The sequence below is a fragment of the Calidris pugnax genome, unplaced genomic scaffold (assembly GCF_001431845.1).
Source record: "Calidris pugnax isolate Ruff unplaced genomic scaffold, ASM143184v1 scaffold44, whole genome shotgun sequence".
In the NCBI taxonomy this organism is placed as follows: Eukaryota; Metazoa; Chordata; class Aves; order Charadriiformes; family Scolopacidae; genus Calidris; species Calidris pugnax.
In genome coordinates this window covers 19,599,256-19,624,751 of record NW_015094506.1, presented here as the reverse complement: position 1 = coordinate 19,624,751, position 25,496 = coordinate 19,599,256, and the positions used below count along the sequence as shown (strand labels likewise).

The 25,496-nt window shown below is 39.1% G+C and overlaps 1 protein-coding gene across 1 annotated transcript in view; it reads left to right on the top strand.

The window, feature by feature from the left end:
* TRHDE (thyrotropin-releasing hormone degrading enzyme) overlaps window positions 1-25,496 on the top strand; it is a 229,830-nt gene that overhangs the window by 127,234 nt on the left and 77,100 nt on the right. The window contains exons 9-11 of the mRNA XM_014963319.1: window positions 2,743-2,808; window positions 5,238-5,425; window positions 23,718-23,806. Coding sequence (XP_014818805.1) covers window positions 2,743-2,808; window positions 5,238-5,425; window positions 23,718-23,806 — 343 coding nt within the window. The remainder of the gene's footprint in view (window positions 1-2,742; window positions 2,809-5,237; window positions 5,426-23,717; window positions 23,807-25,496) is intronic.

Here is a 25,496-nt window from a genome sequence, read left to right as displayed (position 1 = left end):
AAGGTACTTCAAGAAAGGCTGATAATTTGTTAATGAAAGTTCAGGCTGGGTCATGGTAACCCTAGCTAGCTTTGAAGTCAACAGCTTGGATGGTGGTAACAAAATGTAAGTTTGCAGCAAAGCTGGGAGTGGTTGGTTCCGGTGGTGTTCTCGGTATAAAATCAAGCTCTGGTATGAGGGCACATACGATACAGATCTGTAAAGGCATGAATGTGGTGGGAGGGTGGAGTAGGGAACTGTGCCTCCAAGTGCCAGAAGTAAGGAGCAGCAGATGAAGCCAGCAGGCGTGCAGATGTTTGGAACAGGTATCTTCACACAACCAGTCACTGAAGTGGGAAGTACTTTTTTGTAAGGTGTTGCAAATGCTAGACATTTATATGGGTTCAGAAAACAACTGGCCAAATACACAGACGATAACTATGAAATACATTAAAGATATTAATCTGCTCAGGATTCCTTTTGCCATAAAGTGCTGGATGATGGGAGAGCATACTGGGGAAGCATCACTGTCTGCTTGTCCTGTTTTAGATGCTTTCTCATTGTCTGCTGCTGGTTATTGTTTAAAACAGCATGCTGATATATGAGGACGTTTGATGGGACCTGGTTCAGTAACCTTTTGTGCATGTAGAAAGTACACTCAGATTTTGGATTGCAATGTAGATTTACTATTGGAAGCATACTTTGATGCACACTGTCACTTAGGACTGCTTTTCCTGTAGTATGCATTCTGTAACACTCCTAGTTTGATGCTGTGTATCTCAATGTAGCTTCCATGAAATAATGAAAAAATGGGTGATCAAATTGTACAATACCAAGTCTGTACTCAAATGTTGTGTTTACCATTGTATTTTCTCATTTCATTGTAAATATTAGGATTCCTTTGGTTATCCTTTGAGTGATAAACATGTTAGAGAGGAGGATAATAAATTTTTAGCTGAGTGACAAGCTACATCTAAACCTCACAATCTGTGTACTGGGAGAAAAAAAATAATGAAAAGGACAGAAGCATTTAATTCCTTTGCAGTCTTTCTGGACAATAAATGTAAAAGTCAAATTTAATGTCTAATGGCAGATTGATAAACAGGATTATTGCCTGGACAGAGTAAATCCTCAAGTGTTCCACCCATTTTATTTTGGTGTGTAGCGATTCTGAAAGGAACTCTCAGAAGGACCAATAGGGGCAACATTTTCTAGTACTGCTTAGAATGCACATGTATATTTGTTGTTATTTATTTACCTCCTCCCACTTTTGTTTATTGATAGTTTAGCTTTCTAATTTGCAATTCAGCTTCTTTAGCTTCGAAAGCTATTGAATATTTCCCTGTGCCTTAAATGATTCTGTATTTCCAGACAAAATGGAAGCACAATGTGCTATAGGTGCGGCCTATATAATATTGTCTTTTTTCCAAGATACTCTCATGACATTGTTAAGACTCAGCACTGCATCTACAGAGTCAGTGTTCTCATTTAGCCTTTCTAGCCTGTGATTAAATGGGAGTTGCTTCTTTTTGTACTATGAGTTGGCTGACAAAAACTAAATCTGTCACAGGTGCTACAGTTTGTGTATCAGAAAATTTGCTTTCCAAATACTAATTATTTCCAAAGTGTCTTACTTCACACAAAGCACAGATAACAGAGTCAGCAAATTTGTCCCAGTTTTACTTCACTTGTGCTGTAAATTAGGGTTTATCTCCTACCATTGTGTAAAGTGAAGATGGCAGATATTCAAATGCAGGAGAACCCATTGATTTACAACCTCTGATGTGTTTTCACACTTAATTCTTCCAATCAAAATGCTTGAAATGTATGTTATTGCTGACATTCACGTCTGTAATTGAATGAACTGTTGTCTAGGGATATAGGATGGTGGGAAACTAACAGTGTTGTCTCTCCAGATGTCATTTAAATTGGAAACGTTTTATCCCTGAAAGTCCCAGACCTAACCTGGTCATGTACTTAAACTATTAATTTGGGAAGGTAATTTAATATGATGGTAGCTTATCAGGAATTATCTTTCTGGTTGCTATGGGAGAGGAAGGGACCTTCAGTCATTGAAACTGCAGCTGAATAAGTAAAAGCATTCTGTTTTAACCTCCTTAGACTCTGAGCCATGTATGTCGTGAAAGCTCCTGTGCACCAGCATGGACTTGGGTTCCCATCACCCCTCTTCCACCACTCCCTGTCATGGAGAGCCTTTGTGACAACCTGTTATAGCCCCAGTTGCCAATATGATGCATTTTGACATTGAAGCACCAGGATCTCCCTAGATAAGAGTTTGTAGTTCGGGTAGGCTATTGTTCAGTTAAATCTTTTGTAACAAATCTAGCTGTCATGCCAGTGAGCAAATTTTTGACACTAGATGCAGAATGACCTGCTAAAATAGCAACTGGAACTGTGCTTTATCAGTGTCTCCTTTCATTGTCAAGAATTTCCTAGGAACCCCTTAGCAGATTAGACAAGTATTTTAAATGTATATTCAAAATACTTAGCTTATGGTGACTTACACAGAAAAGGAAGAACATTGAATGCTGTAAATTAAATTTTTAGCAACAACTTTTGCATTGTAAACTAGGTTAAGAAACTGTTTATTTACTCCCTTAGGATGAACATATTGTATATATCTAGATTTCTGACAAATGCAAACATTGATGTGATTTAACTTCTAATAGCAGTGATTCACAGCTCTAGCTGTTTGGCTTGTATATAGTAATACTGATTTGTATTTTTATTCTATTTCTGTAGGACTATTTAACCATTCACAAGTATGGCAATGCAGCCAGAAATGATCTCTGGAACACATTGTCAAAGGTAAAATGCTTTAATCTATTGCACTGAGGGAGAAGCAGGAATTTACTGTGGTGTTTTTCTTGGAGGGGTAATAGTGCATATTGAGATCTTCAGACCCTCAAAGCAAATATAAAAATTGATGCAAAGAAATTCCATTTGAGTTAACCTAGTGGCAACATCAAAATATGGTTTTTACAGCATTTCTATTCTTTATTATGTTAGAATATATTTCCTTGCTTGTGCTATGTCACTGATGTGCAGTAAAAGATGGAATTCATGGAATCTGCTGTCGTTGACTTTAGTGACACCACGCTGAGGCCTATAAGCTGGAAAGCACATGAAAGTGCTGAGCTTTGCCATGTACAGCACGTGTGTTTGTGATTTTGTATGGAGTTATGATTTGTGTGCAGGACAAAACTATTAAAGCTTTAATGCTTGGTGTAAACAGGTAACTATTTACTGAAATATTTGGCATGCTGTAGAGACTTATATTTGCTATGCCCATGTTCCCTTTCGTTGCTGTGCCCAAGCTCTCCAGAGTTTAATTTTCATAAAGTGAGCCAGGCATACCAGAGTTTCTCTCCTGCAGAGCTAGTCTGGGCACTCCAGAATAAAGACAGAGTGCGAGCCAATGCAGAGTACAGTCAGGGGGTTTGGGCACAAGAACAAACTCAAGCCATGTGTGAACATGGTAGTTCACCAAAGCTAGGATTCAGCTGGAGGTCAAGACATCTGCATTTACCTACACAAGCAGGTATATACATATAAGCTAGGTGTCCAAACTCCAGTTGTTGTCAATGAGGACTGGATTCAGTTGCCTGTTATGTTAGATAGACATCTCACAACATTTAACTTAGTTTGTCCTACCTGGCTTCCAGCTGCCACGTGAGATGAGTGTAGGGACTGCTGTAGGTCCACCATTTCTGCAAGGATGTGTTGAATATTTTGGGACATCTTATTTGATACTTGGTGAATAGGAACAACTGGAAACCCAGAGATCTAGTTAATACAGCCAGCAGAGCATAGAGAGCAAGTCAGTTGACTAGCCACTACATGATTATTTTAAAAGGAGCCCAAACCACTAACTGTTGACCAGGGACTTGAGATAATTGTTCAGATAGAGGCCACTAGTGCCAGATTAGGAGCAGTAGGGTGTTCAAGACATTCAGGTGTGTCTAATCAATTTCAGGCAAGATCTCTGAGGAAATCTGTACCCTTCTGGAGTGGCAAGTCAAGGTCAAATGACATTAGCAACCTGTGTGTGGGCAGCTGAACTGAGTCATATGTCTGTACTGACTGTTCATGAGAGTTGAGATGTGTGACATACAGTCAGGTTCAAATCCATATCTTAATCTGAAGTTGAATGCCACTGCAAAAGTCTTTCTCGCTTCTCACTTGTGTTTTCCTCTATTAAAGTTCTGAGTGATGAGAGATCAGAGGGATGAGTGTAATCTTGAAAGAACAGCAGAACCCACAGCTAATAAAATAGAACAAAAATGAGACTGTATTCTGGTTCATAACCACTACAGCTATACTGTATGCTCAAGTCATTGTTAAGGCTAATAATTCTGTTTGCCTCACCTGTAATCATGTTTGTTGCCAGCCGCTTTGTTCCTAATTCATTGCAATTGCAACTTCAATTGTGAAGACGTCGTGCTGGGTTCTGCTTGTATTCATCAGAGGTTGCTCAGCCTGTGATCTAGGACTGCTTGGCAGCTAGGGACATCTCTGTTGCTGAAGAGCAAATGGTGCTTGTCATTCTCCTCATACCCAGTCTCATCTCCGTTGATGCCATAGTATCTCTTTTTGTTTCAGATGAAAACGCACCTGTAAAACAGCATTTTTATTGACATACGGTATCAAATATGAACACATTAATCCTCCATGTGTTATGACAGGTGCAGTTTATGAAGGAGCTGGGGATATCTTTTTATATAGGACCTCACTTTGGACATGAAGGACATTATTTTCAAATAAATAGTCATTTGATTTTCAGAACAGAGAAGCTCTGTACTTTTTGAGATCAGGCCCTTTGAATATGCTTTATTTATTGTAGGTACCCTAGATCAACTAACACTGAGTTCTTTTTAACCTTAGCCGGTCAAGAATATCTTTTGGAAACAGCCACCAAGTATTTCTGTGGCTCTTATTAAAACCCTGTAAAGCGAGTTGTTTCTTCTGTTACAGCAAAAGTGCCTGAATGATGTGGGAAGCGTGACTTTCTGACTATCACCCTCCTCTCTGGCAAGATTGCTCAACATTTATTTTTAAGATAGACAGAGACTGTTACTTAAATTATTTGGGGTGTGTGTACTGGGTGTAAGTGTGCATGTGTGATGATTATTTAAACCTCTAAAATTAATTATGGTCTCTGGGACAAAAAAAAAGGATTTTGTATGCTGGATGATTATATTCCTTCAACATATTGAAACTTTTCTTTTTTCTTGAAGGCTTTAAAAAGGGTAGGAAAGTCTGTAAATATCCAAGAAGTAATGGATCAGTGGACACTACAGATGGGTTATCCTGTTATCACTATCTTGGGAAATGAAACTACGGACAATGTCATAGTGATCTTCCAAGAACGTTTTGTTTATGATAGTGATGCTAAACCCAAGGATTCTGCGCTTGGAGACAACAGGTACTTACATTTCTCAATGAATATCTTTCAAGAGGTTTAGTTGTTTAAGTAAGTGCTTCATGTGTGCATTTTTATCAAGATGGCTCTTCAGAAATCTCTGGGCTTTGCTTGGTATCAACAGCATGTGGTGACCCTTCCATTTGAACTGCAGTAAAGATGAAGCTAGTTAAAAGAATTGAAAAAAATCATTAGAGTAACAGAACAATAAGATAAAGCTTTTAATGTGCCCATTTTCATCCTGACAGTTCCCTCTGTGACTACCTCTTAAGTTACACATCTGTTTCCTCTCCTTTTCTTTTGATTTTGTCATACTCCATGAAGAAATTTGGAATGTGGTCGGAAGGTCTGATACTTATTTTTTAAGTAATTATTTCGAGTGGACCTCTCCATGCTCATACATTGAGTATGCAGATGTAACTGTGTGTCGGGTATATACCTCACTTAACTCAGGAAGCAGTCAAGAGCTGAACTGGACCTCTGTACAAGGCAGGGGGTTCCAGCTGTTCCAGTTTTGAAGCCAGCTGAACTGGTCCTAAGGGGATTGTTACATTGGCAGAAATCAGCAGGCACTTACGCATCTCTGCCCCTACCCTTTTTCCACTTAAATTGTTCTGTTCCTGCTCCCAGCTGACTCCACACACTTCCTTCATCCCAGAGACAAGCTGACATTCCTGGCTGATGCTGGGTAATCCTCATCATATTGTTTGCAGCAGATTTTGCATCATATTTTAAGGCCAAGGATATAGAGCTGTTGCTAAGAGAATTGCAGTTTAGCCTTAGAAGCTCCTGTGTTCTTCTGTTCATTAAAGAGGGTACACTGTCAATCTCAGGTACTCTGTGCTTGTCCAGTAGATATAAATCAGTAAGAGGTAAAATTTAATACTAAATTTTGCTTGACACGTCTGGATCGTATAGAATATTCCTGCTGAGGAAGGCCTAAAAATATAGTTATGTTCATTGGGAAATGTTTAGAAGTGCATTATCCTTTTTTAGAACATGAATATTATGGAACTCAAACATGACACAGAGTAAATTGTTGTTTTTCTGGCTGTATTGGAACAACCTAGCAGGGTATTAGGCATCTGTTTAAGTTCTGGTCTGAAATTAGTTCTTTTGTGAGAAAGAGATAAAACAAGTGAATGTGGACTGTTTGAAGTGTTCATGACTCAGAGTTCAGTGCAGTATGAGAGGGATTCTCCCTCATTCACTTGGAAATTTCTTTTGTGCAATTGTATATATACCTGTAGTATAATGTGACTGGATTTTACTACTCAGAAAACCAGAGATTATTAGTTTTTTTGGTTGATTAAAATAGAAATGTTAAGCCTTTTAAGTATTGCAGACTTTTTCAAATAGGTTTGCTCGATACTCAGTATTGATTGTAATAACTGCTGCTGTATTTCATGAGTAACAGCTACTGGGTGTGTAAGTATTTTGTAAGGTGGAGCATCAGGGATGAGAATTAAACTTACTTTTATTTTTGTATGACATGAATTCAGAATTCAAACTGCATCTTGAGATAAGTGGAAGGGTAGTGTTCTGCACCAACAGGGCAATTACACTGGGTTTCTTAGGAGATTTTGTCTACAGATTGTATCACAATTATAATTTCTAAACACTGGAAGTATGATTTAGTGCTAGAGAGTGCATAGAAAAAGATATCAGCATGTGCCCTGCCAGGAATTTACTGTCCTAACAGGCAGTTCAATGCATATAATATATATCTCCTTTGGCAAGTCTTTGTCCTGTTCTGCCCTTTTCAGATTTGATTTTCTACGTACTTCCATGTCCTTTTCACCACAAATGGGAAGGAGAACCCTGCCGAAAGAAGGCTTTACAAATGGAATGTTTACTCCAGCCAGTTAGATGATGGAGCTAGTTTGCTGCTTTCCAGTTAATATTATTTGAAAGTCATGTGACATAAGTATAAATACCAAAGAACAGGAACCGAATACATTTAGCCAACAGTGAAATTTGGCTTTGCCATTCACCTTTCAAATACCGTCCACCAATTTATACTAAAGTCTTGCGGCTTAGCTATAAATTAGTGTTTAGATTGTTACAACAATGACCATGCAATTTGTTGGTGCATTGCCCACAAGCACATGTGGCTTGATACGCACAGTGGCTCTGTATCATTAAATGTCCTTTTGTACCATCAAATTAAGTAGAAAAACAAGAATGGCATACTGAAAGTAAATTTAATCTTTCTGCCAGCAATGACCTCGATATTAGTCATGATTTTTGTGGTTTTTTTTCCATTGGTAGTCACTATTGCTTCAATTATTGTGAAAGCAGTAGACAGGGAAAATCACATTGATGTGGTGTCATCTGATGACTCATGACACACTACTCTACAATTGTATGACATGACAGAAAGGGGCCAGTTTTATTTTGAATACACAAAGGGGGTTGATAACTGGAATGGAAGCAGCACGTTGATGGACGTTCAGTGCTATTGCGAAGTCCAGCGCCCCGGCTGATTCTGCAGGTAGTTTTGGTCACGTGGTTGCCAAGTAGTTCACTAACTGGATCAGCGGGGCCTGATAGCACAGGTAGATGTTGCGGGAGGCACAGAAGTGTATATATACACACATATATAACGTCAGCCTGCAGGCTTTGGGGGTGTTACGTATCAGTGGCCTAATTCACAGTCCAATAAAGTCGGCGCTCATCTCCCCTTCGTGACCCATGAATTAGGCATTGGACGCATGGCTCCCTGGGGCACCATAATAGGCACTGTAAATAACAGGGAGCAAATGGTATTTATGCCACATTTGAGGCCCTGCTCTTGCAGAGCAGGCGACATTGGCTTCCTTAGGGTGGTTTATCTATGGATTAATCGTGACGATCATTTTAAACACCATAAATAGTAGAGCTGCACAAAACACAAAAAAATGTACCAGTCCAGGCCTTTCTAGGAGTTTATCATCTAAACAGACAACACAATATGCACTGGAAGGCTCTGGGGAAGGCTCTTAAAGCATCCATCTGCCACATAGTCTTTAGTTATCCAGAGGTGGGGCTGTAGTTCAGCATGGCACAGCAATAAACGTCAGTTCTATTGCCTTCAAAGTGATGAGGAGTTTAAACTTCTGCTGCAGACCCTCTCTAGGCAAATTTAACTTTCCTTTCCTTTAGCAAGAGTCACTTCAGAGTAGGTGTTTCAGATCTATCAGCTGCATAAGAATTGCAAATATAGAGAGGCAACTGAATATTTCAGAATCATTCTAGTTTTATAAAAATGCCTGTGCTTTTCTTTATGCTATGTATTTATGCAGCAATTAACTCTTAAAAATGAAATGTGAAGCAGCATATTTAATTTATCTCTCTGAAATCATATAGAGGAATATAGAAGCAGCAAGTAGATTTTTCTAAGTGATAAATGGTAAAAGTGAAAATTGTTGATACCTTTGGCAGAGGTAGTTCTGCCTAGTCCATTACTGCTAAGTGTCTTTAATTCTGCTGCAGAAGAGAATGATTGCATATAGTTGATTTTACCACCTCATGTACAGTTGGACTACTTGTCTCTCTATAACTGCAGAAAAATGTGTTTCAAGGGCCATACATATATAAACTGTGATTTATTTGTGTGTGTTGAATTGACTGTATGGCATACTAGGCTCTAACATTTGGCCTGAAATTACAGGAGGTATACAATTCTGCTTCTCTGCAAACTGAGCGTAGATTTTACTTGACACTTACACCTTTACATGATCCATACTTCTCATTTTATGAGAGAATAAAACTAACAATGACAGACATTTTTTCTAGGAACGCCATTCCTCAGAAGGGCCAAAATCACCGGGCTTTGATTTGAATGTCAAAGCCTGAGGTTGGTACAATGGTTCAGTAGCAATTTCAGCTTATCCAAGCAAAAGTTTAAAACTCCTGTAATAACTGCATAATTCATATTCTTCCCTCAAATAACAATCCTTTAGTTATGTGTAGGTTCAGTCCTGGACTCTTCTATACCCCTGTGAGAATGGATTATGCCCTTATAATATAAGGCTACAGGGGATGAGGTGATATTCCATCTGACAAGGTTCAGTGGGTTTCCCTGCTGACAGAGAAAATGATGATTTTAAGGCACCAGTCTCATCCATCATTACAAGAATGGCTCACAGATATGACAAGAAATCTTATGAAAAATAATCTGTGGTCTAGACAGTAAACTAATCAGTTTTGATGAAATCCATAAACCTTTTATATACTGTATTGAAGAGCAGACCAAAGCTTTCTGGTTATGGGTGTAAGTTTTGCCTTTTAAAAATATACTGAGCTTGTGTCTTCAAAAGTGGAGAAATAACCTTTCCAATGTTATCAAAACAATTAAGTTCATGTTGCTGAGGTAATATTCACTTGTATAGTGTTCTTATCATGCACACAGTTTCTGTAGCCAATCTTTGCTTGTTTATGATAATATCCTGAAGGGAAATGTCTCGCCAGGTGTTGAACACAGCTAGCTGTGAGAAAAGAGAGAAAAGGAAGAGGTACAAACTGGGATATGGACAGGGTATTCATACGTGCTGTAGTGTGATAATCCTTGGTGCCTTTCTTCATGTCTAAGGGAAAATTCAGACCAACGGTGCAAGCCAGGGACATGACCAGCAAAAGTAGAGCTGTACAGACTCATGGGACTAACACCATGTAGTAATTACGACAACTGAAAGGCTTTATAATGGGCGGCAGAGCTGCTCAGCAGTCGCTCCACTCCAAGATGAATGATTAACTGCAGAATTTATTTCCCTTCAAGTCTCTTCTGAATTTCCTACACAAAGCTCATTTATTCAGGCTTTGCATGAAAAAGGGCTGTGCTTGTCCCTTTACTGAAAATGATTTGTATAGTGAAAGCAGAGCTGCGTTTGAATATTGCCATGTGTATTCTTAATTATTTGTATGGCGTTATCACTTGAGCAGCCGTGGGGAACTTACTCTGTCCACTTACCAGCTGAGGGGCTGGTTAAACACAAGCCAAAATGTTAGGAGCACAAGGGGAATGCTGATAAGTATCTTTGACGTCTTCTTAGAGCAATCATGGAATAATGTAGCACATGTAGTATTAATTGTATAATAAAAAGGACCATAATATGGACAAATATTGTTCCATAAGCTGAGGAAAAAAGGCTAACAAAATATAAATAGAAAAACAAGTACTCATTTACCTCCCTGTCTCTGGAAAATATCCTCTAATCTTCCATTTTCTCATGTCCTTTGAGTGTTTTCTTGTTATGCCTTTCATCTTTACTATACCTGAAAGATTACGCTTATATCAGCGTTTCTCCTAGAAACAACTTTTGTGTTGCTACCTTGGGAGTAGATGTGGTACCCTGGTTCATCTTGACTGTCCTGAGTGCCTCTATATCAGCTATAATAATGATGAAGCGAATGGGCTCCAGGAGAGGAAGGCATATGTATTAGGCATAGAGGAAATGGAATTATCAGGAATGAGATTAAGAAATCAAGAATTCTTAGTGAAGCACAGAACTATGTATGAACGCAGCCAGATACTGATTTAACCAGGTTTACTTGCTGCTCGAGCAGGGACTTGAAAATACGTGTTCTTGCTGGAGAATGGGAAAGTGTGGGGTGCTCCTTCTCTTTGCATGTACACTGGTGTTTAGTAGAGGACAGCTCTATGGCACCAATAGATTTTGCCCTTCAGTGTGTATAGGGACAGTCCTTAACCCCAGCAGCCTGAGAGAGGATGGTGCTGTGCAGAGTGCTGCTCCTCTAAATGAGCAGGCAGAAGAGCTGCTTCTGCAAGTGACCTGGAGGAAGCCAGCCTGCCTCAGGAGCATGCAGAGGAGCGCTTTTGCTGTTGGATGCTGGTGTTTGCCAGCCCAATACTTGTGCCACACACTGCCTGGAACAATAGGCTGTAGAAGCCACTGGAGTGGCCCAGTCTTTTGTCTTGGCTTTTTTATTTTTTAGAGGCTTTTCTGATTGTTGCGTTATTGTTAAATCAGAATGGGAAGAGCTTTTAAAATTTATTCCTGCACATTTCTGCGCTGATGTCTCTATAGCAAGATTTTGCTGCTAGCAAAGATATCAGAAATGCCAGCTTTAATTTAACACTTTATTTCCAGAACCATTTCACAGCTTCTATTTGTGGGAGAAACTTCCCACTAGGCAAACATCCAGGATGCTCTGGTGTGCAGGATATGGGTAACTTTCAGTGTCAGAACTTGCAGAATGCTAAAGACGACAAAATTGGTGTATTGTGTCATTGCTTCCTGTGCGGTGGCAGCACTCGTATCCTGACAGAAGTTAGGCTGACAGGGAAAAGCTGCTGCTGTATTTTATTATCACTGCAGACCGTGTCACTTTCCTCATCTTATTTGCTAATACTAATTCTCAAGAATTACTTGATACCCAACCTTGTTAATTAACTCAAATTAATTAAATCCGTTTCATGGTGAGAGAAGGAGCATGTACTTGAGGGCAGCGCTATGTTTTAATTCAGAGTGAGGTGGGGAGGCAGAGAATCAGGGCAGCTGTGCTGGTGGGGAGCTGCCTAACATGCTAGGGGAGGGAAAGGGAGCGCTGCGTGTCAGGGTGCAGATATGAGCAGAATCTGGGAGCATTAAAATTTGTGTAGCTGGAATAGGGAAATATGGAGAACCAGGGAAATGGAGAATGCAGTTAAGATGGGGGCTTTAGTAAAGCAGCAGCCTGGGGAAAGCCCAAAACAGCATTTGGCAGAGACAAGGCTAATAGGAAGGAAGGAAGGTGTATTAATGTCATATTTTGTTGGCTTTGTAAAAATCAGAAATGTGGATTCCCCATTGTAGATCAGAGGTTGAAACTACTAACATACTTTTTTTTTTTACCTCTTCTACCTTTTGCTTTCTTAAGTTGCTAATAATAGGGTTTTTTTCCCTTATGTCTGTATATGAGCCTTCATGGTCAATAGTAGAATCTCAGGTTTTATGGAGAAGATATTTTAGTGAGGGACCCTTAGGGAAGTTTACTCAGGAAGGAGAAACTATCTTAGGAATTATATTTTAATCTTGCTTAAGCTCACAGTATTCTGAGGAAAAATCAGAACTGACCATTGGAATACACTGAAAAATGTTTGGCACTAAGTCTCTTGAGAACATACTGGAGGTTTGTAGGCATAGCTAAAATGCTACTCTTATTCCTACTGCAGGGGTAGGGTGTGTGGGGTTGGATCCTGCCTCAGCTCATAACACATCCTTCCAGTCCAAATTAAGTTCAGATAAATCTCAGATCTGCGCTCTGTAGACAGGGCACTATGCTTATGGGTAAAGGACAACATAGCAATGGGGTCTGCACGATCAGCACCACGTATGCAATTCTGCAGGGATGTTTTGTGCTGGTGCAAGATGGAACAGAGGATGCAGGAGAGATTAAGGGCCTTTATTGGAGGGTAAAGAGGCAGCTGTTAGAATAGACGCTTAACACTGCTTAAACTTAGCTTCTTTCTATCCGTCTCTGACTCAGCACCCAAAATTGCTTGTCAATTTAAAAAATGAAGCCTTTTGTGTTTTACTGTGAAAAGGTAATGTTAGGCAGGGAGGAGAAAGCATGTACTGACAAAGAATTTGTAGTATTTGTTCTTTGCCTACAATATTTTTCTAAATTTAGTAAGGTACTCTGCTAGCACTGACACTGAAATGAGTCAATTTTAAAGAGCCCCACAATATTTATAACCACTTCATTTATAATTTATTTTGGTACAGAATATTAAGCTAAAATTACACAGAACTTTGTAGAAGGTTTAGTAATCAGATAATTATAATCAGATAATATTATATTATCAGACAATGCAATTGCTTTTCTTTTCAAATTGGATAATTTAATTCAAATTAACTCATTTGAATTACCTTGTGTCCACCCTTAAAGAAGCAGTCAGACCAAAGAAGAGTGGGGTTTTTGAGATGGCCGAAGACATACAGCTGTTTTCTGTCAGAATATGCATACTGTCACCTTAAGGCAGTCCCACAGTGCAGAGCCACACAGGGGCTCTTTCATGCTCGTGCTGCTCTTACAGCACTGAAGCCTTTCCTTATGTCTGGGACTTTGTGGATTCATTGCATTGTTAGGGCATTATATTTGGCATAAGACTCCTGAAGAATATAAATTTCTTTCCCTACGTCAGCTCTAGGACTTACTTATTGATGGAAATAATCCCAATGATTCTTGTAAAATCCAGAAAGAATTAGAGCTATGGCAGAGTAAAGGAAAACCACAAAATGTTCATCTGTAATACATTGCTGTTGAACATGTTAATCACTGTTCTGGCTACAGATGAATTACAGTGTCAATGATTGTATTAAAATACATGCCTCTAAAATACATTCCAGCAATACTGTATTGGCATTGTAAATATTTTTCCCTCCATATCTTTGTATTTCAGCCCTTATATAGGAAAAACCCAAATGATCTGTGATCTATCCTAGAATTAGGGGCTCTTAGAAGTAACTATCAATGCTTATTTTAGAATATAACAATATGATTGCCTTTTTAACATGAGTTTTTAAATGAAAGCATACATAATAGAGAAAAATATAAAAATAGCAGCTGTATTGAGGCAGAGCTGCAAATAAAGAGGCTTACATCTAAGAGTCAAGTAATCTAAGAAGTACTAGCATCCTTCAAGACTAGAATATAAGCTTCCTAGTCACCCTCTCATGCAATTCTAAATATTTCTCCAAACAATAAAGATCATCCATAGTTTCCTCCATGTATGCAGCTAAGTCTAATTTGTATTCAAAAATTATAATAGACCCACAATACCAAATACATTCCTAGTTCCCATGTTTTGCTTCCCTCTGAAATTCCCTGCTTCCCTCCCTATATATTAGGTAGATCCAACTACATATCTGATCAGAGCCTTTAAAAACCTCAAAGTAGACAAATCTTAATTAGTTAAAAGACAAGACTGCTCTACAAATCGATTTTTTCTTATCTATGAGGCATCTACTAAGTTCACTTCTATTAAAAACTTTCAATACTCTTCAAAAACTGGCACCTCAGGTGTGAAGCCCATTCACGTCCACCAGGTGGTCAAGCCATTCTCTGCCTGGCAGCACCTATCAAAAGCTGACCCCATTGGGTTGTTTTGGACAGTAGGTTGCTCTGACTATAAAGTTGAATTCTTCCACAGGTGAGGCACTAGTGAGAAAGGGGAAACTGATACAAAAAGCTCAGGCTTTGACACTGTTGGGTATAGATGGCAACACAAAGGCTATTAATTTCTGAGTAACGTGTGCCTCAGTTGCAGTTTTGTTATCTGCTTAGAGAATAGTGCATATGTGTTGCACGGCACCCTAACTCTTATGTCTGGAATCATGGGTGAAAAAAATACAGTCTGTCTTGCAGTCGGTTACAACCCTCTAAAGACTATGCTGGAACACTGTCTTTAATTCACAGAGTCCACCAGTCCAAATTCTTATCTTGCTTTTCTGAAGGGGCTGGAAATGCCTCTGCCCGGCATAGTCCAGGATAATCTTGGAGTAAAATCTTCCACAACCTTTTTTTTTTTTTTTTCAATCTTTTTCTAATTAGTCATGTAATCACGTGTTAGTAACAGCATCCCTTTTTTTGCCCTAGCTTACCTTTTTCTTGTTGGCCAGTCTGTTAGTCTTGTGTGAGGGTACAACACCTGGAACCCCAGAATCCCAACCTTAGGCCAGTGAATATGCTCCAAGCTGTGCTCAGTTGGTCTCTCCTTTATCCGTTTTTCATCTTGTATTTGTCTTTGCTACAAAGTCAGTGAAATCTTCCCTTCCTATCTGCCATCTTCCGTGCTGACAGGGTACAGAGAATCCCTCGACACCCTGGCTCAGTGTAGGAGGTGTAATACTTGTGAGAGCGGGAATAACATCTTCTTCTGCTGTGTTGTGCCTCTGGGCACAGCCGACAATCACTTTACTGGCACATATTAAATCTAATGAAATCTCCGTGTTCCTCAGTCTTGTGAGACTGAGATTCACAACGTGAATATATTGTCAGCTCCTTATCCATTAAACAGAACTAATACTCTGTAGAACCACACTTAGTAAAAGTATGTGATTTGCTGTGGCATTCACATGAGCCTCCCCTGGAACTTGAAAAATACTCTTTACTGAGTGAGATACTATACTATATAATAACCTGATGCTTTTAAATTGTCTTACCCACCACAGTCTCTAGAAAGTGTGGCTCACAAAATTTTACCCTGGTGCTGCTGAAGTTCTGCTTCATTTACAGACTCTTTCTGTAGCAGGAAGCTCTAAAGCTGTTGTGCTGTTCCAACAACATCCACTTGTTTCCCAGTCACCACCTTATGTCTACTTGTGCTGTCAGCCTAGGAATAAATGCTCCCAGGTATCACAGTAACAAGACTTGTAATTTTGTAGATTAGTTGAATACACTGCCAGGTTTCCCATTAACAGTTTCTGAACCTTCCACTGTCTTAATGTTCAAAATTCACTGAAAACACAGGCCTTCTTTTTCTGTGCTAACAGAAATTGCAGTTGGCAAGGAGAAGAAATGAGAGATCTCTGCTCTCTTCCTGCTATACTGATTTAATGTCCAAACTTCACACTATCCTTTAGTTATCAACTTTCTGTGCCCTTAATTTTATAATAGGCTTAAAGGTTATTAGCCAGAAACTTTTGCAGCCATGCAGCTAAATGCTTCTTTTACTGGCCACTATTTGTATATGTCTCTGCAGATCAGCCAAGTATGCAACTGAAGTAAAAATATAAATCTTTAATTCTTAGTTTTAATTTTGTTCTGTAAGACTGACTGACTTTCCAAAAGGTCACATTTTCTCATTACTTTGCTTTCATGTTCTTTTGTCTCTGAAATCCCAACAAAGTGAGTTTATGTGGACAGCTCATAGCAAGGTATTCCCTTGGTAAGAAATACCTCTGTCAGTATCCTAACTTACCAAGGAATCATCACTGTTGGCAAGAGCCACACCAGGAAGGTGTCTTCTTCTCACACTCAGCACTACTCACACAAGCATTTATCTCTGTGTACATTGAAATTTCAGCATCCTTCATCTGGAGAGCTGAGAATGGTAAATTAATACCAAGTAGTCCTTGGTCCCTGTTTCTCAGCTTCAGCCACTCTGGAGGTAACAGATTGCGACCAAGGAGACAAAGTTGGCATTTTGGATATTAAGTTCTGGTGGTTAAAACAAGGAGTCAGGTGTCTTAACCAGTCAGTTTTACTCCTGGATTTTCTTTTTATCCTTTCTACTCTTAAATTATTTTTATGCCTCTCTTTATCTCTGTGTTAAATAGCTTTAATCATATCCTTCAGTGATACGAAGCCTCAGGTAGTTATGTTCTCAAAATACTTTACAAAGATTAGTAAGTGTTACAGATGAGCAAGAAATGGATTCCCATCCCACAGAAATTTTCAACATATCAAAACATTTCCCTGTACTGAATTAGGAAAAAAATCAAAGCAAAAAATTGGGGGAAAATTGGTTGAGAACATTCATTTCAATTCCATAATTTCAGTACATTTCAGTTTCAATCATTTTAACTTCTCCCTTCAATTAACTTGTATTTCAAGCCAAAATTCATTTTGCATCAGCAAACTGGAAGTTTTTATTTCAATAATAGTTATAAAATGGTTCAGCAGTGCCTGTTTTAAGTATTGTAGTTGAAAAGCTAGGCTGAAGTCCACTCTTCCTTATGAGCAGCTTGGGTTTGAAAATTTGCGGTTTTGAAAATTTGCCATTTTTGGTTAGAAATGAAAAAGTTTCCTTGGGAATTGTGGAAGGTATTGTTGTCAACGTCAGGTGGATGGAGAGGCTTGTTTAGTTTCTTGCACTGGTGACTGGTGCCATTGGAGGTGCAGGTATAGAGCTTGACCTTTTGCTGCCACTACATGAGCGGGAGCCTCCGAAGGTGCTGTGCCGTATCTTTCAGCCCCTGACAGATGTCTCAAGTACCCCACAGCATCTCATTTGACACGAACTTGCACAACTGAATTTAGCCCAGAGAAACTAAGTCATAGCAGAGTGGTGGCTGAGATTTCAGCAGTGCCAGCTGATGGAAGGTACATTATTTCTGTTTTTCCAACCAGGGATAATTTTGGCAACTCACAGCTTCATTTCTCAGGCTAGTAAGCTGTTTGAAGGTACATGGTGCTTTTGGTGTCCAGTTTTTCTGATAGTAATTCTGTAGATGCTTTGCACTGGGAAGGATTAGGAGAAAAAGCAGATAGCACATCATTTACCACATTTGACTGAGGTTTGATGCTGCTGAACATGCAGCCTGTGTATCCTCCTCTGATCTCATGTTCTACCTACAATGAAACTCTGTGTTCCTGTGCTGCTAGCACATTTGAGCAGAGAGTTCTATCTCCTAACGTCCCTTCCCACATAAATCATTCTATGATTTAAATTCATGATTCCCACTACACTTTAAATTAATTATGCTTCTTATATCCTGCTAATAGGCAGATCAGTTAATTTGCTTTTGTGCATAGCATTTTAATTTTGCACCTTATTCTTCTGTTGTTAGATGTACTAAAAAATATATATATTTTTCTAAAGACAGTACATTGTTCTCTTCTTTTACCTTGTCATGGTTCTGCTCCTTTGATTTTCTAGCTAGGTATATAATCAAAGACTATGAATAGATGTCTTCTATATCTGGATGTATCTAGCCTCTTGTCATTTTAACTGTTCTTCATGTATTTTTGGAGGTCCAGCTTACTCGTTAACAATTCCTAAAGAAGATAATCTTTACTGGGATAAGAGGGAAGATCTTACTTAAGAGATATAAGCAAAAAGTGAGAAATTAATTTGTCGAATTTCTCAGTGGAGGTTGATAACCCATTAAATTCTTGAGAAACCTGTGCTGAAGTTTTTCCTATTTAATGATGTGATAAAGGGCATGGAAGAGTGAGGTAACAGAGTTTTCTGGTAATAGGAGGTTTGTGAGCGTAGTAAACCCAAAAGTATCCCATAATACTGGTTGACATAGTGATAAAATGACCTATGAAGCTTAATGTTGGTAAATGCAAAGGTGATATGTGTGGGGAACACAGCTCTAATTTAGTTGTTTAGTGGTGGATTCTGAAGAAATGATTCTCTCTCAGGAAAGATATCTTGAAGGTATGGTAGGTAACTTTCTGTAAACATCAGCTCAGTGTGCAGACACAGTCAAGCAAGCAAACAGAGCAAGCAAATAAATTGTCAAGCAAGTAAATAGAATAGGGATTAGTAGGAAATGGGTGTATAAAAATTATAAGGAGTGTAGAAGAGAAAAGAATTATGACACTTTTAATCCATGGTAGACCTGCCCTCAAAGCATGGAGGGCAGGTCTGTCTTTCTAACCTAGAAAAGAGTATAATAAATAGAAAAAATATGGAGGTGGACAAAAGAAGGATTAAGTGTAGCTTCTGTATAAAGAACAGCAGGATAGATTAGGAGTCTTTAACCCAGCGGTCTGTAAAACCAGAAGAATGTAGAGAGGGATGTGGTTGTTCACATCCTCTCCCTTTCAAAAAGCAGGTTAGCTAAGTTCTGCTGTGATATTTTAGATACAGATGTTCTGTCACTTTACATGAAACAATTACATTATTTGTGTACTCTTTATAATGCAGCCAAGGATAATAAACTTCTGAATATTGAGCAGATATCTTCATTGTTCTGTGAGTAATGACTAGGAGTAGCTGAACTTGTTTGTTGAGATTTGAATCCAGGCAGAAAGGCAAAATTTCTCTGGAAGAACATGGTATTCACTAGAGGCAGTGCGTGGAAGCTTGGCACATTATAGTTACTGGGAGGATGAATCTTGAAAATATACGGGTTTATATCTCAGCAAAAAAGTTAATTAATGTCTAAAAGCAGTTCAAAAGGTGTGCAAATTCTGTAACTCCAGGAACCTTGCATTTTCCTTTTTAATGGTCTGAGATCTTTGTTTTGTCAGCAGAGGAAATGATCTACTGCCCTTTTTTGATGTTGCATAGCTCTTTACAAAGAATCAACTAATTGTTCCACTGAAAATCCAATGTTACTACAAGATAGAAGTGTGATGAATCATGTTTGCTTAATGCTTTGTGGTCTCAGTTCTTACTTGTTGGAAATCGAGGCACAAGAAAGTACTCATCACAAATATGATCAATTTCTGAGTGAGGTAAAGTACACTAATACTGGTTATGTAGTCATTATGTAATAGTCAAGACAAAAAACACCTATATAATCCAATCAGAGCTTAATTAGCTAGCTTCTAGTATTGTGTGTAGCTTGGCAGAAACATCATTGTATTACTTTATCAAACAAGTCCCTCTGATTATTCTTTAAGTTGACTAGAGATGCAACAAACTTCGGTATTAGGCATTGATGTGATGCTACCAAAAAAAAAATGGCACCAAAACATTCCCTTTATTTCTGCAAGGCAACATAAATTTAACTATTTCACATTAACGTGATGTTAATGTGTAAATCAACAGTGAAAGGCTTATTTGTACTACCCTTCAACAAGATCCCCCTCTTCCTACATCTTTCTAAGACATTTATGACTGAACAATGTTATGTACAGCACAGTTCATATTTACCATGTCTGTTCCAATTTTAGATGTCTGTCCTCCTTATCCTCAGAGTTGGTTTCTTAAATTCCTGAAGAGCCCAGCCCTCAGTTTCCCCACAATGAAGTGGTCTGCCTTTAGCTCCCTGTTAAGGTGTTCAGGTTTGTATCCAGAGGGACATAATGTGCAGATCCCTCTGAGGCTTAGCAGCATCTCAAGCACATTGGACACACAGTTTGTTAGCTCCATTTCACCCAGGGGCTGAGTGTCCTTCTGCAGACATATTCTTGAGGGTAGGAGGACCAAATGGGTTATTTCAAGTACTGCTGCCCTAGTCACTGGGCCCTCAGTGGTGGCTTCTTGTTTTCACTGGAACTGGTTTTTCACAGCAGGCAGCAGATGGCCAGGTGGAACAGGGAGGTCCTTTCCCTGCTCAAATACATACAGAGAGCGTATGTGCTCTCAAGGTATAAAGAATAAATAAAAGATGTGCACTACTCCCAGACAAAGTAGGAAGAAAACAGGCAAGTGGGCTGTAAGAGAGCGACAGAAAAGTACAAAAATGTTTGCTTCTTCATAGTCACACCTGAAGAACACAGTCCTTACAGATCACTCAGAGATGTTGTGTAGGAGTAGTCATCCTAATGAAAATTCTTGAAAGGTGAGCCAGATACATCTTCTTCACATACAGACAAGAAAGTTAGCCACAGCTGCTTCTGCAACAGCAGCAAAAGTTTCACTGAGAACGAAGAGATCTGGAAAGGGAAAGCAGATAAACCTCTGGAGAACAGCAGCAGTACAAGCAGGAAAAATGGGTTTCTGAAGAGATCTAGTAAAATCTGTGGTTCACCTGGTAAACCAAAATCCAAGAGGATGAGATTTGGAGATTCTGGAGAGTCCTGAGAAGTCTTTTGTCTTGGGGGGATAAAAGTTAAATCTACCAGTAACAATCTTCCCAACTAAATCCACATGTGTTTTCTGAGGATGGGTAGCTTACAGGACTCCTATTTCATATCTAGATCACCTTTCAGAGAAAGATCTGTACTTATTTCAGTAGGATTTATCTTATTGGAGGTAACATGAAATAATAATATAAAGTACTATAGAAGTCTTCTCTGTATAGATATTGCAATGTACGGAATACCTTTTTATGAAGTTCCTTCTCAAAATAACAAGTTTCCATGTATATGTTCATACATTTGTATGTTTATGTATGTGTTTAAATAAGCTACACGGGCAGCTCTCAGATCTTTTATTTTGCAGTATAACTTTTTCTGTAGGAGTGGAACTCAAGAATCATAAAAATACCATGCAAATGCAGTTCTTCCTGTGCTTTCAAATAACGTATGAGCTTTGTGCTTAATTTTGCCTCGTTTTTCTCCATCACATTTTGCCAGCATCTTTTTCTTTCTGGATAACTGAGTATTTAGAACTGAGTGTATTTTTAAAGATAGTATCTTTCCTAGAAGGTTTTTTGGACAGACTCTAAAACAGTGGTGGGTGTCTAGTAAGCTATAAGGTATTTAAGAAAATAGTGAATATTCTCTGATGCATCACTTCACAGCATCTCCTGGCTGCCCTCACCTGTCAAACCCAGAAGTTATTACTGCTGTAGCAGAAGCAGTAGGACACAATACACATTTTCACCTCATTACTCTAGTTCACGGAGTATTAGTTAACCTGACAATGAAGGTAACTTTGTGTGAAGACCCAACTGAGAACTGGAGAAGTTAATGCACCAGTGGGCATCATTTTCTGCTGGCTGTGCAGGACGATGGTAACATCCAGCACAAAGTCTGGGCAGACTGATAAAGGCAGTAGCATTTTCAGATGCCACATCTTAATTATCTGAAAAGTGCCTGCCAGCACATGTGCTAATGTGGAGCGGGTCTCTTCACTGCATGAGTAGATCTAATAATTTTCCCAGTGTGTCATGAAGCCAGCACTCAGAGCACCCCAAATCACATGGGACCCTTTTTCTTCTCCCATATGGCAATAAATGCCATGTTTTCTTTCTAGTGTCATTCATAGCTCTTGTAGGCATACGGTTTTCCAAATATCTCCCCCTCTCTGCTGAATCACTGCTGCACGGACAAGTGTTTCCCAGCACACGTGGTTCTGTTCTGAGCGCTGCAAACCCCCGTGCCTGCGTGGGGGCTCTTCGCTAAGGGGTGGGGAGCAAGCATGGCAGCAGGGCTGGTGGAGCGGGGATCTCTCCCTCCCCCAGCCCCCAAACAAGGTCTGGGGGCAGCAGCTGGGTTGAGCCCACACTCCAGATCCCCAGGGAAATCCATGGTGATGGGGCCAGGCTGGGACATCACACTGGCCCTGAGCCGCAGCAGCCAGACCTCCTGGAGTGGGGCTGCTCTCAGCGCCTTCGCATCAAACGTGCAGAGTTACTCATATCAGGGGGCATTTGCTGGATCTGGCCTTTGAAGTAATAGAATTAAATAATCCTTGATGAAATCTGAGAGTAGCAGGGAAGAGAAATTACTGTAGTAGTCTGCCATTTCTCACTGAATTGGCATGGGGGGAATTCAGTGGTGCATGATCCCCATGGTTTCCAGTGCTGGACGGCTGGCATGTTCCCAGGCACAACCCACAGTTGTGGCACATTTGGATGATGTTTGTAGTTCAGTGGAGCAGGCCTCTGGGTGAGCAGAAAAGAGCAAACCTGATGTCTATGGTACCATGGGCTAGTTTTGCAGTGCTGTGTACTAGCAGGAGAGAAGCTGACGTAGACATCAAGAACTTGCCCACACTCATCCTTGCACCATTTTAATGCAATTAATGTAAAACGAGGTACTTAATTGGCATCTAAGTGTAGTGTACAGTGATATCTGAGTTGAGGCCCATTCTCTTACCAAGCTGCTTTGCTTAAATGCACACATACTCCCTAGGCAAAGGTACCACCTGTACCATTACTGAGTGCTCCCCCTCGACCGGTGTACAAAATGAAATGGCAGGCCTGTGAAGGAATGCCTGTTCTTTCATGGGGCTGGTGAAATGGCACTTCGGAGAGTTCAGGAATAGAGAAGGTCATGAAGACACGCAGGAATTAATCCTTTCCATCTCTTCCCAGAGAGATTGACTTCATATAGTCAATTTTTGTTTATTGACATAAAGATGTTATAAAAGTCTTAGGTAAATTATAGTATTTATTTCAAATGAGAAACAGTTTGTGATACCCTATAAGGAAGTTGAGGTCTGATCAACACCAGCATATCTCCAAATCCACATGTAGCATGTTTGCCCAGTTTGCATACACGTAAGTGATAATTAATGGTGCAAAGAAATGGAGATCCATCCCATTTGTTATGTTTTTATAAACAAGCAGCTGTGAAAGCCCATCATATTTTTTTAAGAAGTTGCTAGAAGAGTATGTTATTTTTAAACTTTGGAGTCCTTACAAATCAAAGCGTGTTTTACCTGGAGGTTGTCTTTTTCTAAGTAAATGTAAAAAAGTGTTCTTCTTTTTATTGGAAATCATTGTTTCCTCTTTTGTGAATCATTTGGTTAAATTAGGAAAGCCTTACAAAAAAGTCCTCGTGATGATAGTGTGTGAAAAATGTAAAATATAATTTAGTTTTTCATAAGATGAATGACTTTTTCATTGTTTTATTGCTAATAGCAAATGCATTTCAAAATCCAAGTAACTTGTTAGAATCCACATCTTTACACTGCTACTGAAATTGTGTTTTGATTTCTTTGACATGATCCCTGATTGCTGTGAGAAGAATCAGTTCAGTATTTTTGTTCTTAGATTCCCCCTCCTTTGTCTTGCAGCTACTTGTGGCAGATTCCATTAACAATTGCAGTAGGAAATACGAGCCACATCTCATCAGAGGCAATTATATGGGTGTCTAACAAATCAGGTAAAAATAAATTTTCCTCCCAGTGGAATCTCATAAAGCATACTTGTGTTTTCCTCAACTGTTTCTTTGGAATTGATCCTAGATAAGTGTTTAGTTGCTCTGCACCCAGTTTTAGCTACTTGAATTGAATTACAAAAAAAAGAGTTGGGAAGGGAGGGAGGAGGAATGAAGGATGAGCAACAAGCAAGATTTATAATTATTGCAAAAGCTAGACAGTATAATGAAAAGCTTTTACATAGAAATGTGTACCTAAGTGCTAAGTATTTTATATTTAGCAACATATATAAAATCATTGATGAATGCAATTAGGTTTATTGATTGGTGAAAGTTAAATGTAATATTTTTATAGTAAAGCATCTGATGAGTATGACTTAGTAAATGCAAAGTATTTAGAATTCTGGCATTTTTAATTCCAATCCATAGTCTGAACCAGGGCTAAGAAATGTTTACTGTCATTAAACAGTTTCCTTATTGATCTATCAAAGTATTTCTTCTCTCTATTAGATAACCAGATGCTGGACCTCAAAAGTGCATTATTCTGCTTACTACTTATTTTCTTCCTCCTCAGTTCCTACATGATCATAATAGTTATTGTCCTGAGGACAGCTAGGTCTAGATAGTGGGGTTTTATCACATAAAAAAGGAATCCCACCATAAAATTTCATGAAATATTTCTCTATTTTCTTAGCAGTTTACTGGAGTTGAAGAGAGTGAGGAAAGAAGTGTGGACACTTGAACAGAATTATTATATGGAAGGGAAAAGAAGGATCCATGCATCCCCTCAACACATGGGCTGTAGAGGGAGAACTGACCCCTTCTTGTAAAATGAGAAGGGCATAGAGATTTCCCTCTGATAGAAATTTAGCTGGAGAGAGGAAAGAGTCAAACCTGTGTGAGCCTGTGTTTTTTCCTTTTTTTTTTTCCTAAGTCACTAAAAGATAATAGTCAAATAGAGCTTATCCGCTCAGGCAGGACTAGAAATGAATGGCGTTAAGATCAATGGAAATCTGAGTATCCCAACTTTCTAGTGGTAAAAGGTATGTGTTTCTTTGCCCTGATCATTTGCAGCCTACCAGAATGTAACATATTTTACTCTGCTCCTGTGATATAATGATCTAGAAATGTGCTGGAGACCAGGGCAAACCTGGCAAACACATTCTAGTCAGAGCATAAGATGATGCCTCACTTTGCAGGGAAAGTCATTGCATTGGCCGTAGTTTTTAATATTAACACCTCTCGCATACTTCAAAACCTGTTTGCACTTTCACAATCTGCCTTAATGACCTGCTCTACTTTTGTCCTTTAGGGTTTTATTGAACTCTCATTGAAGTTAATAGAAAGATTTCCACTGACTTCAGAGAGAGTTGATCATCTCATCTCATCTCATTAGGTTGTACATGCATGCCTCCTTCCCTTCACTCCTGACTTGAAAGTTCAGTATATCACTATTATCTGCACAGTTGCGTCTTCATTGCCTTTTACTTGCACAGTGCTGTGGAGGAACAAGTCCATAAAACCACTACCCACTCTTTAAGATCTACTGCTCCTATCGGAATGCCTTCAAGAAATCAACAAATTAATGATGTCCAGTGTGAGCAATGATTTTGGGGTGGCTGCTATATAGAAATTAAAGAGGAACCTTTCTGAGTCATCAGTTTCCTCTGTAGCAAATCAATGCCACTGTGATCTA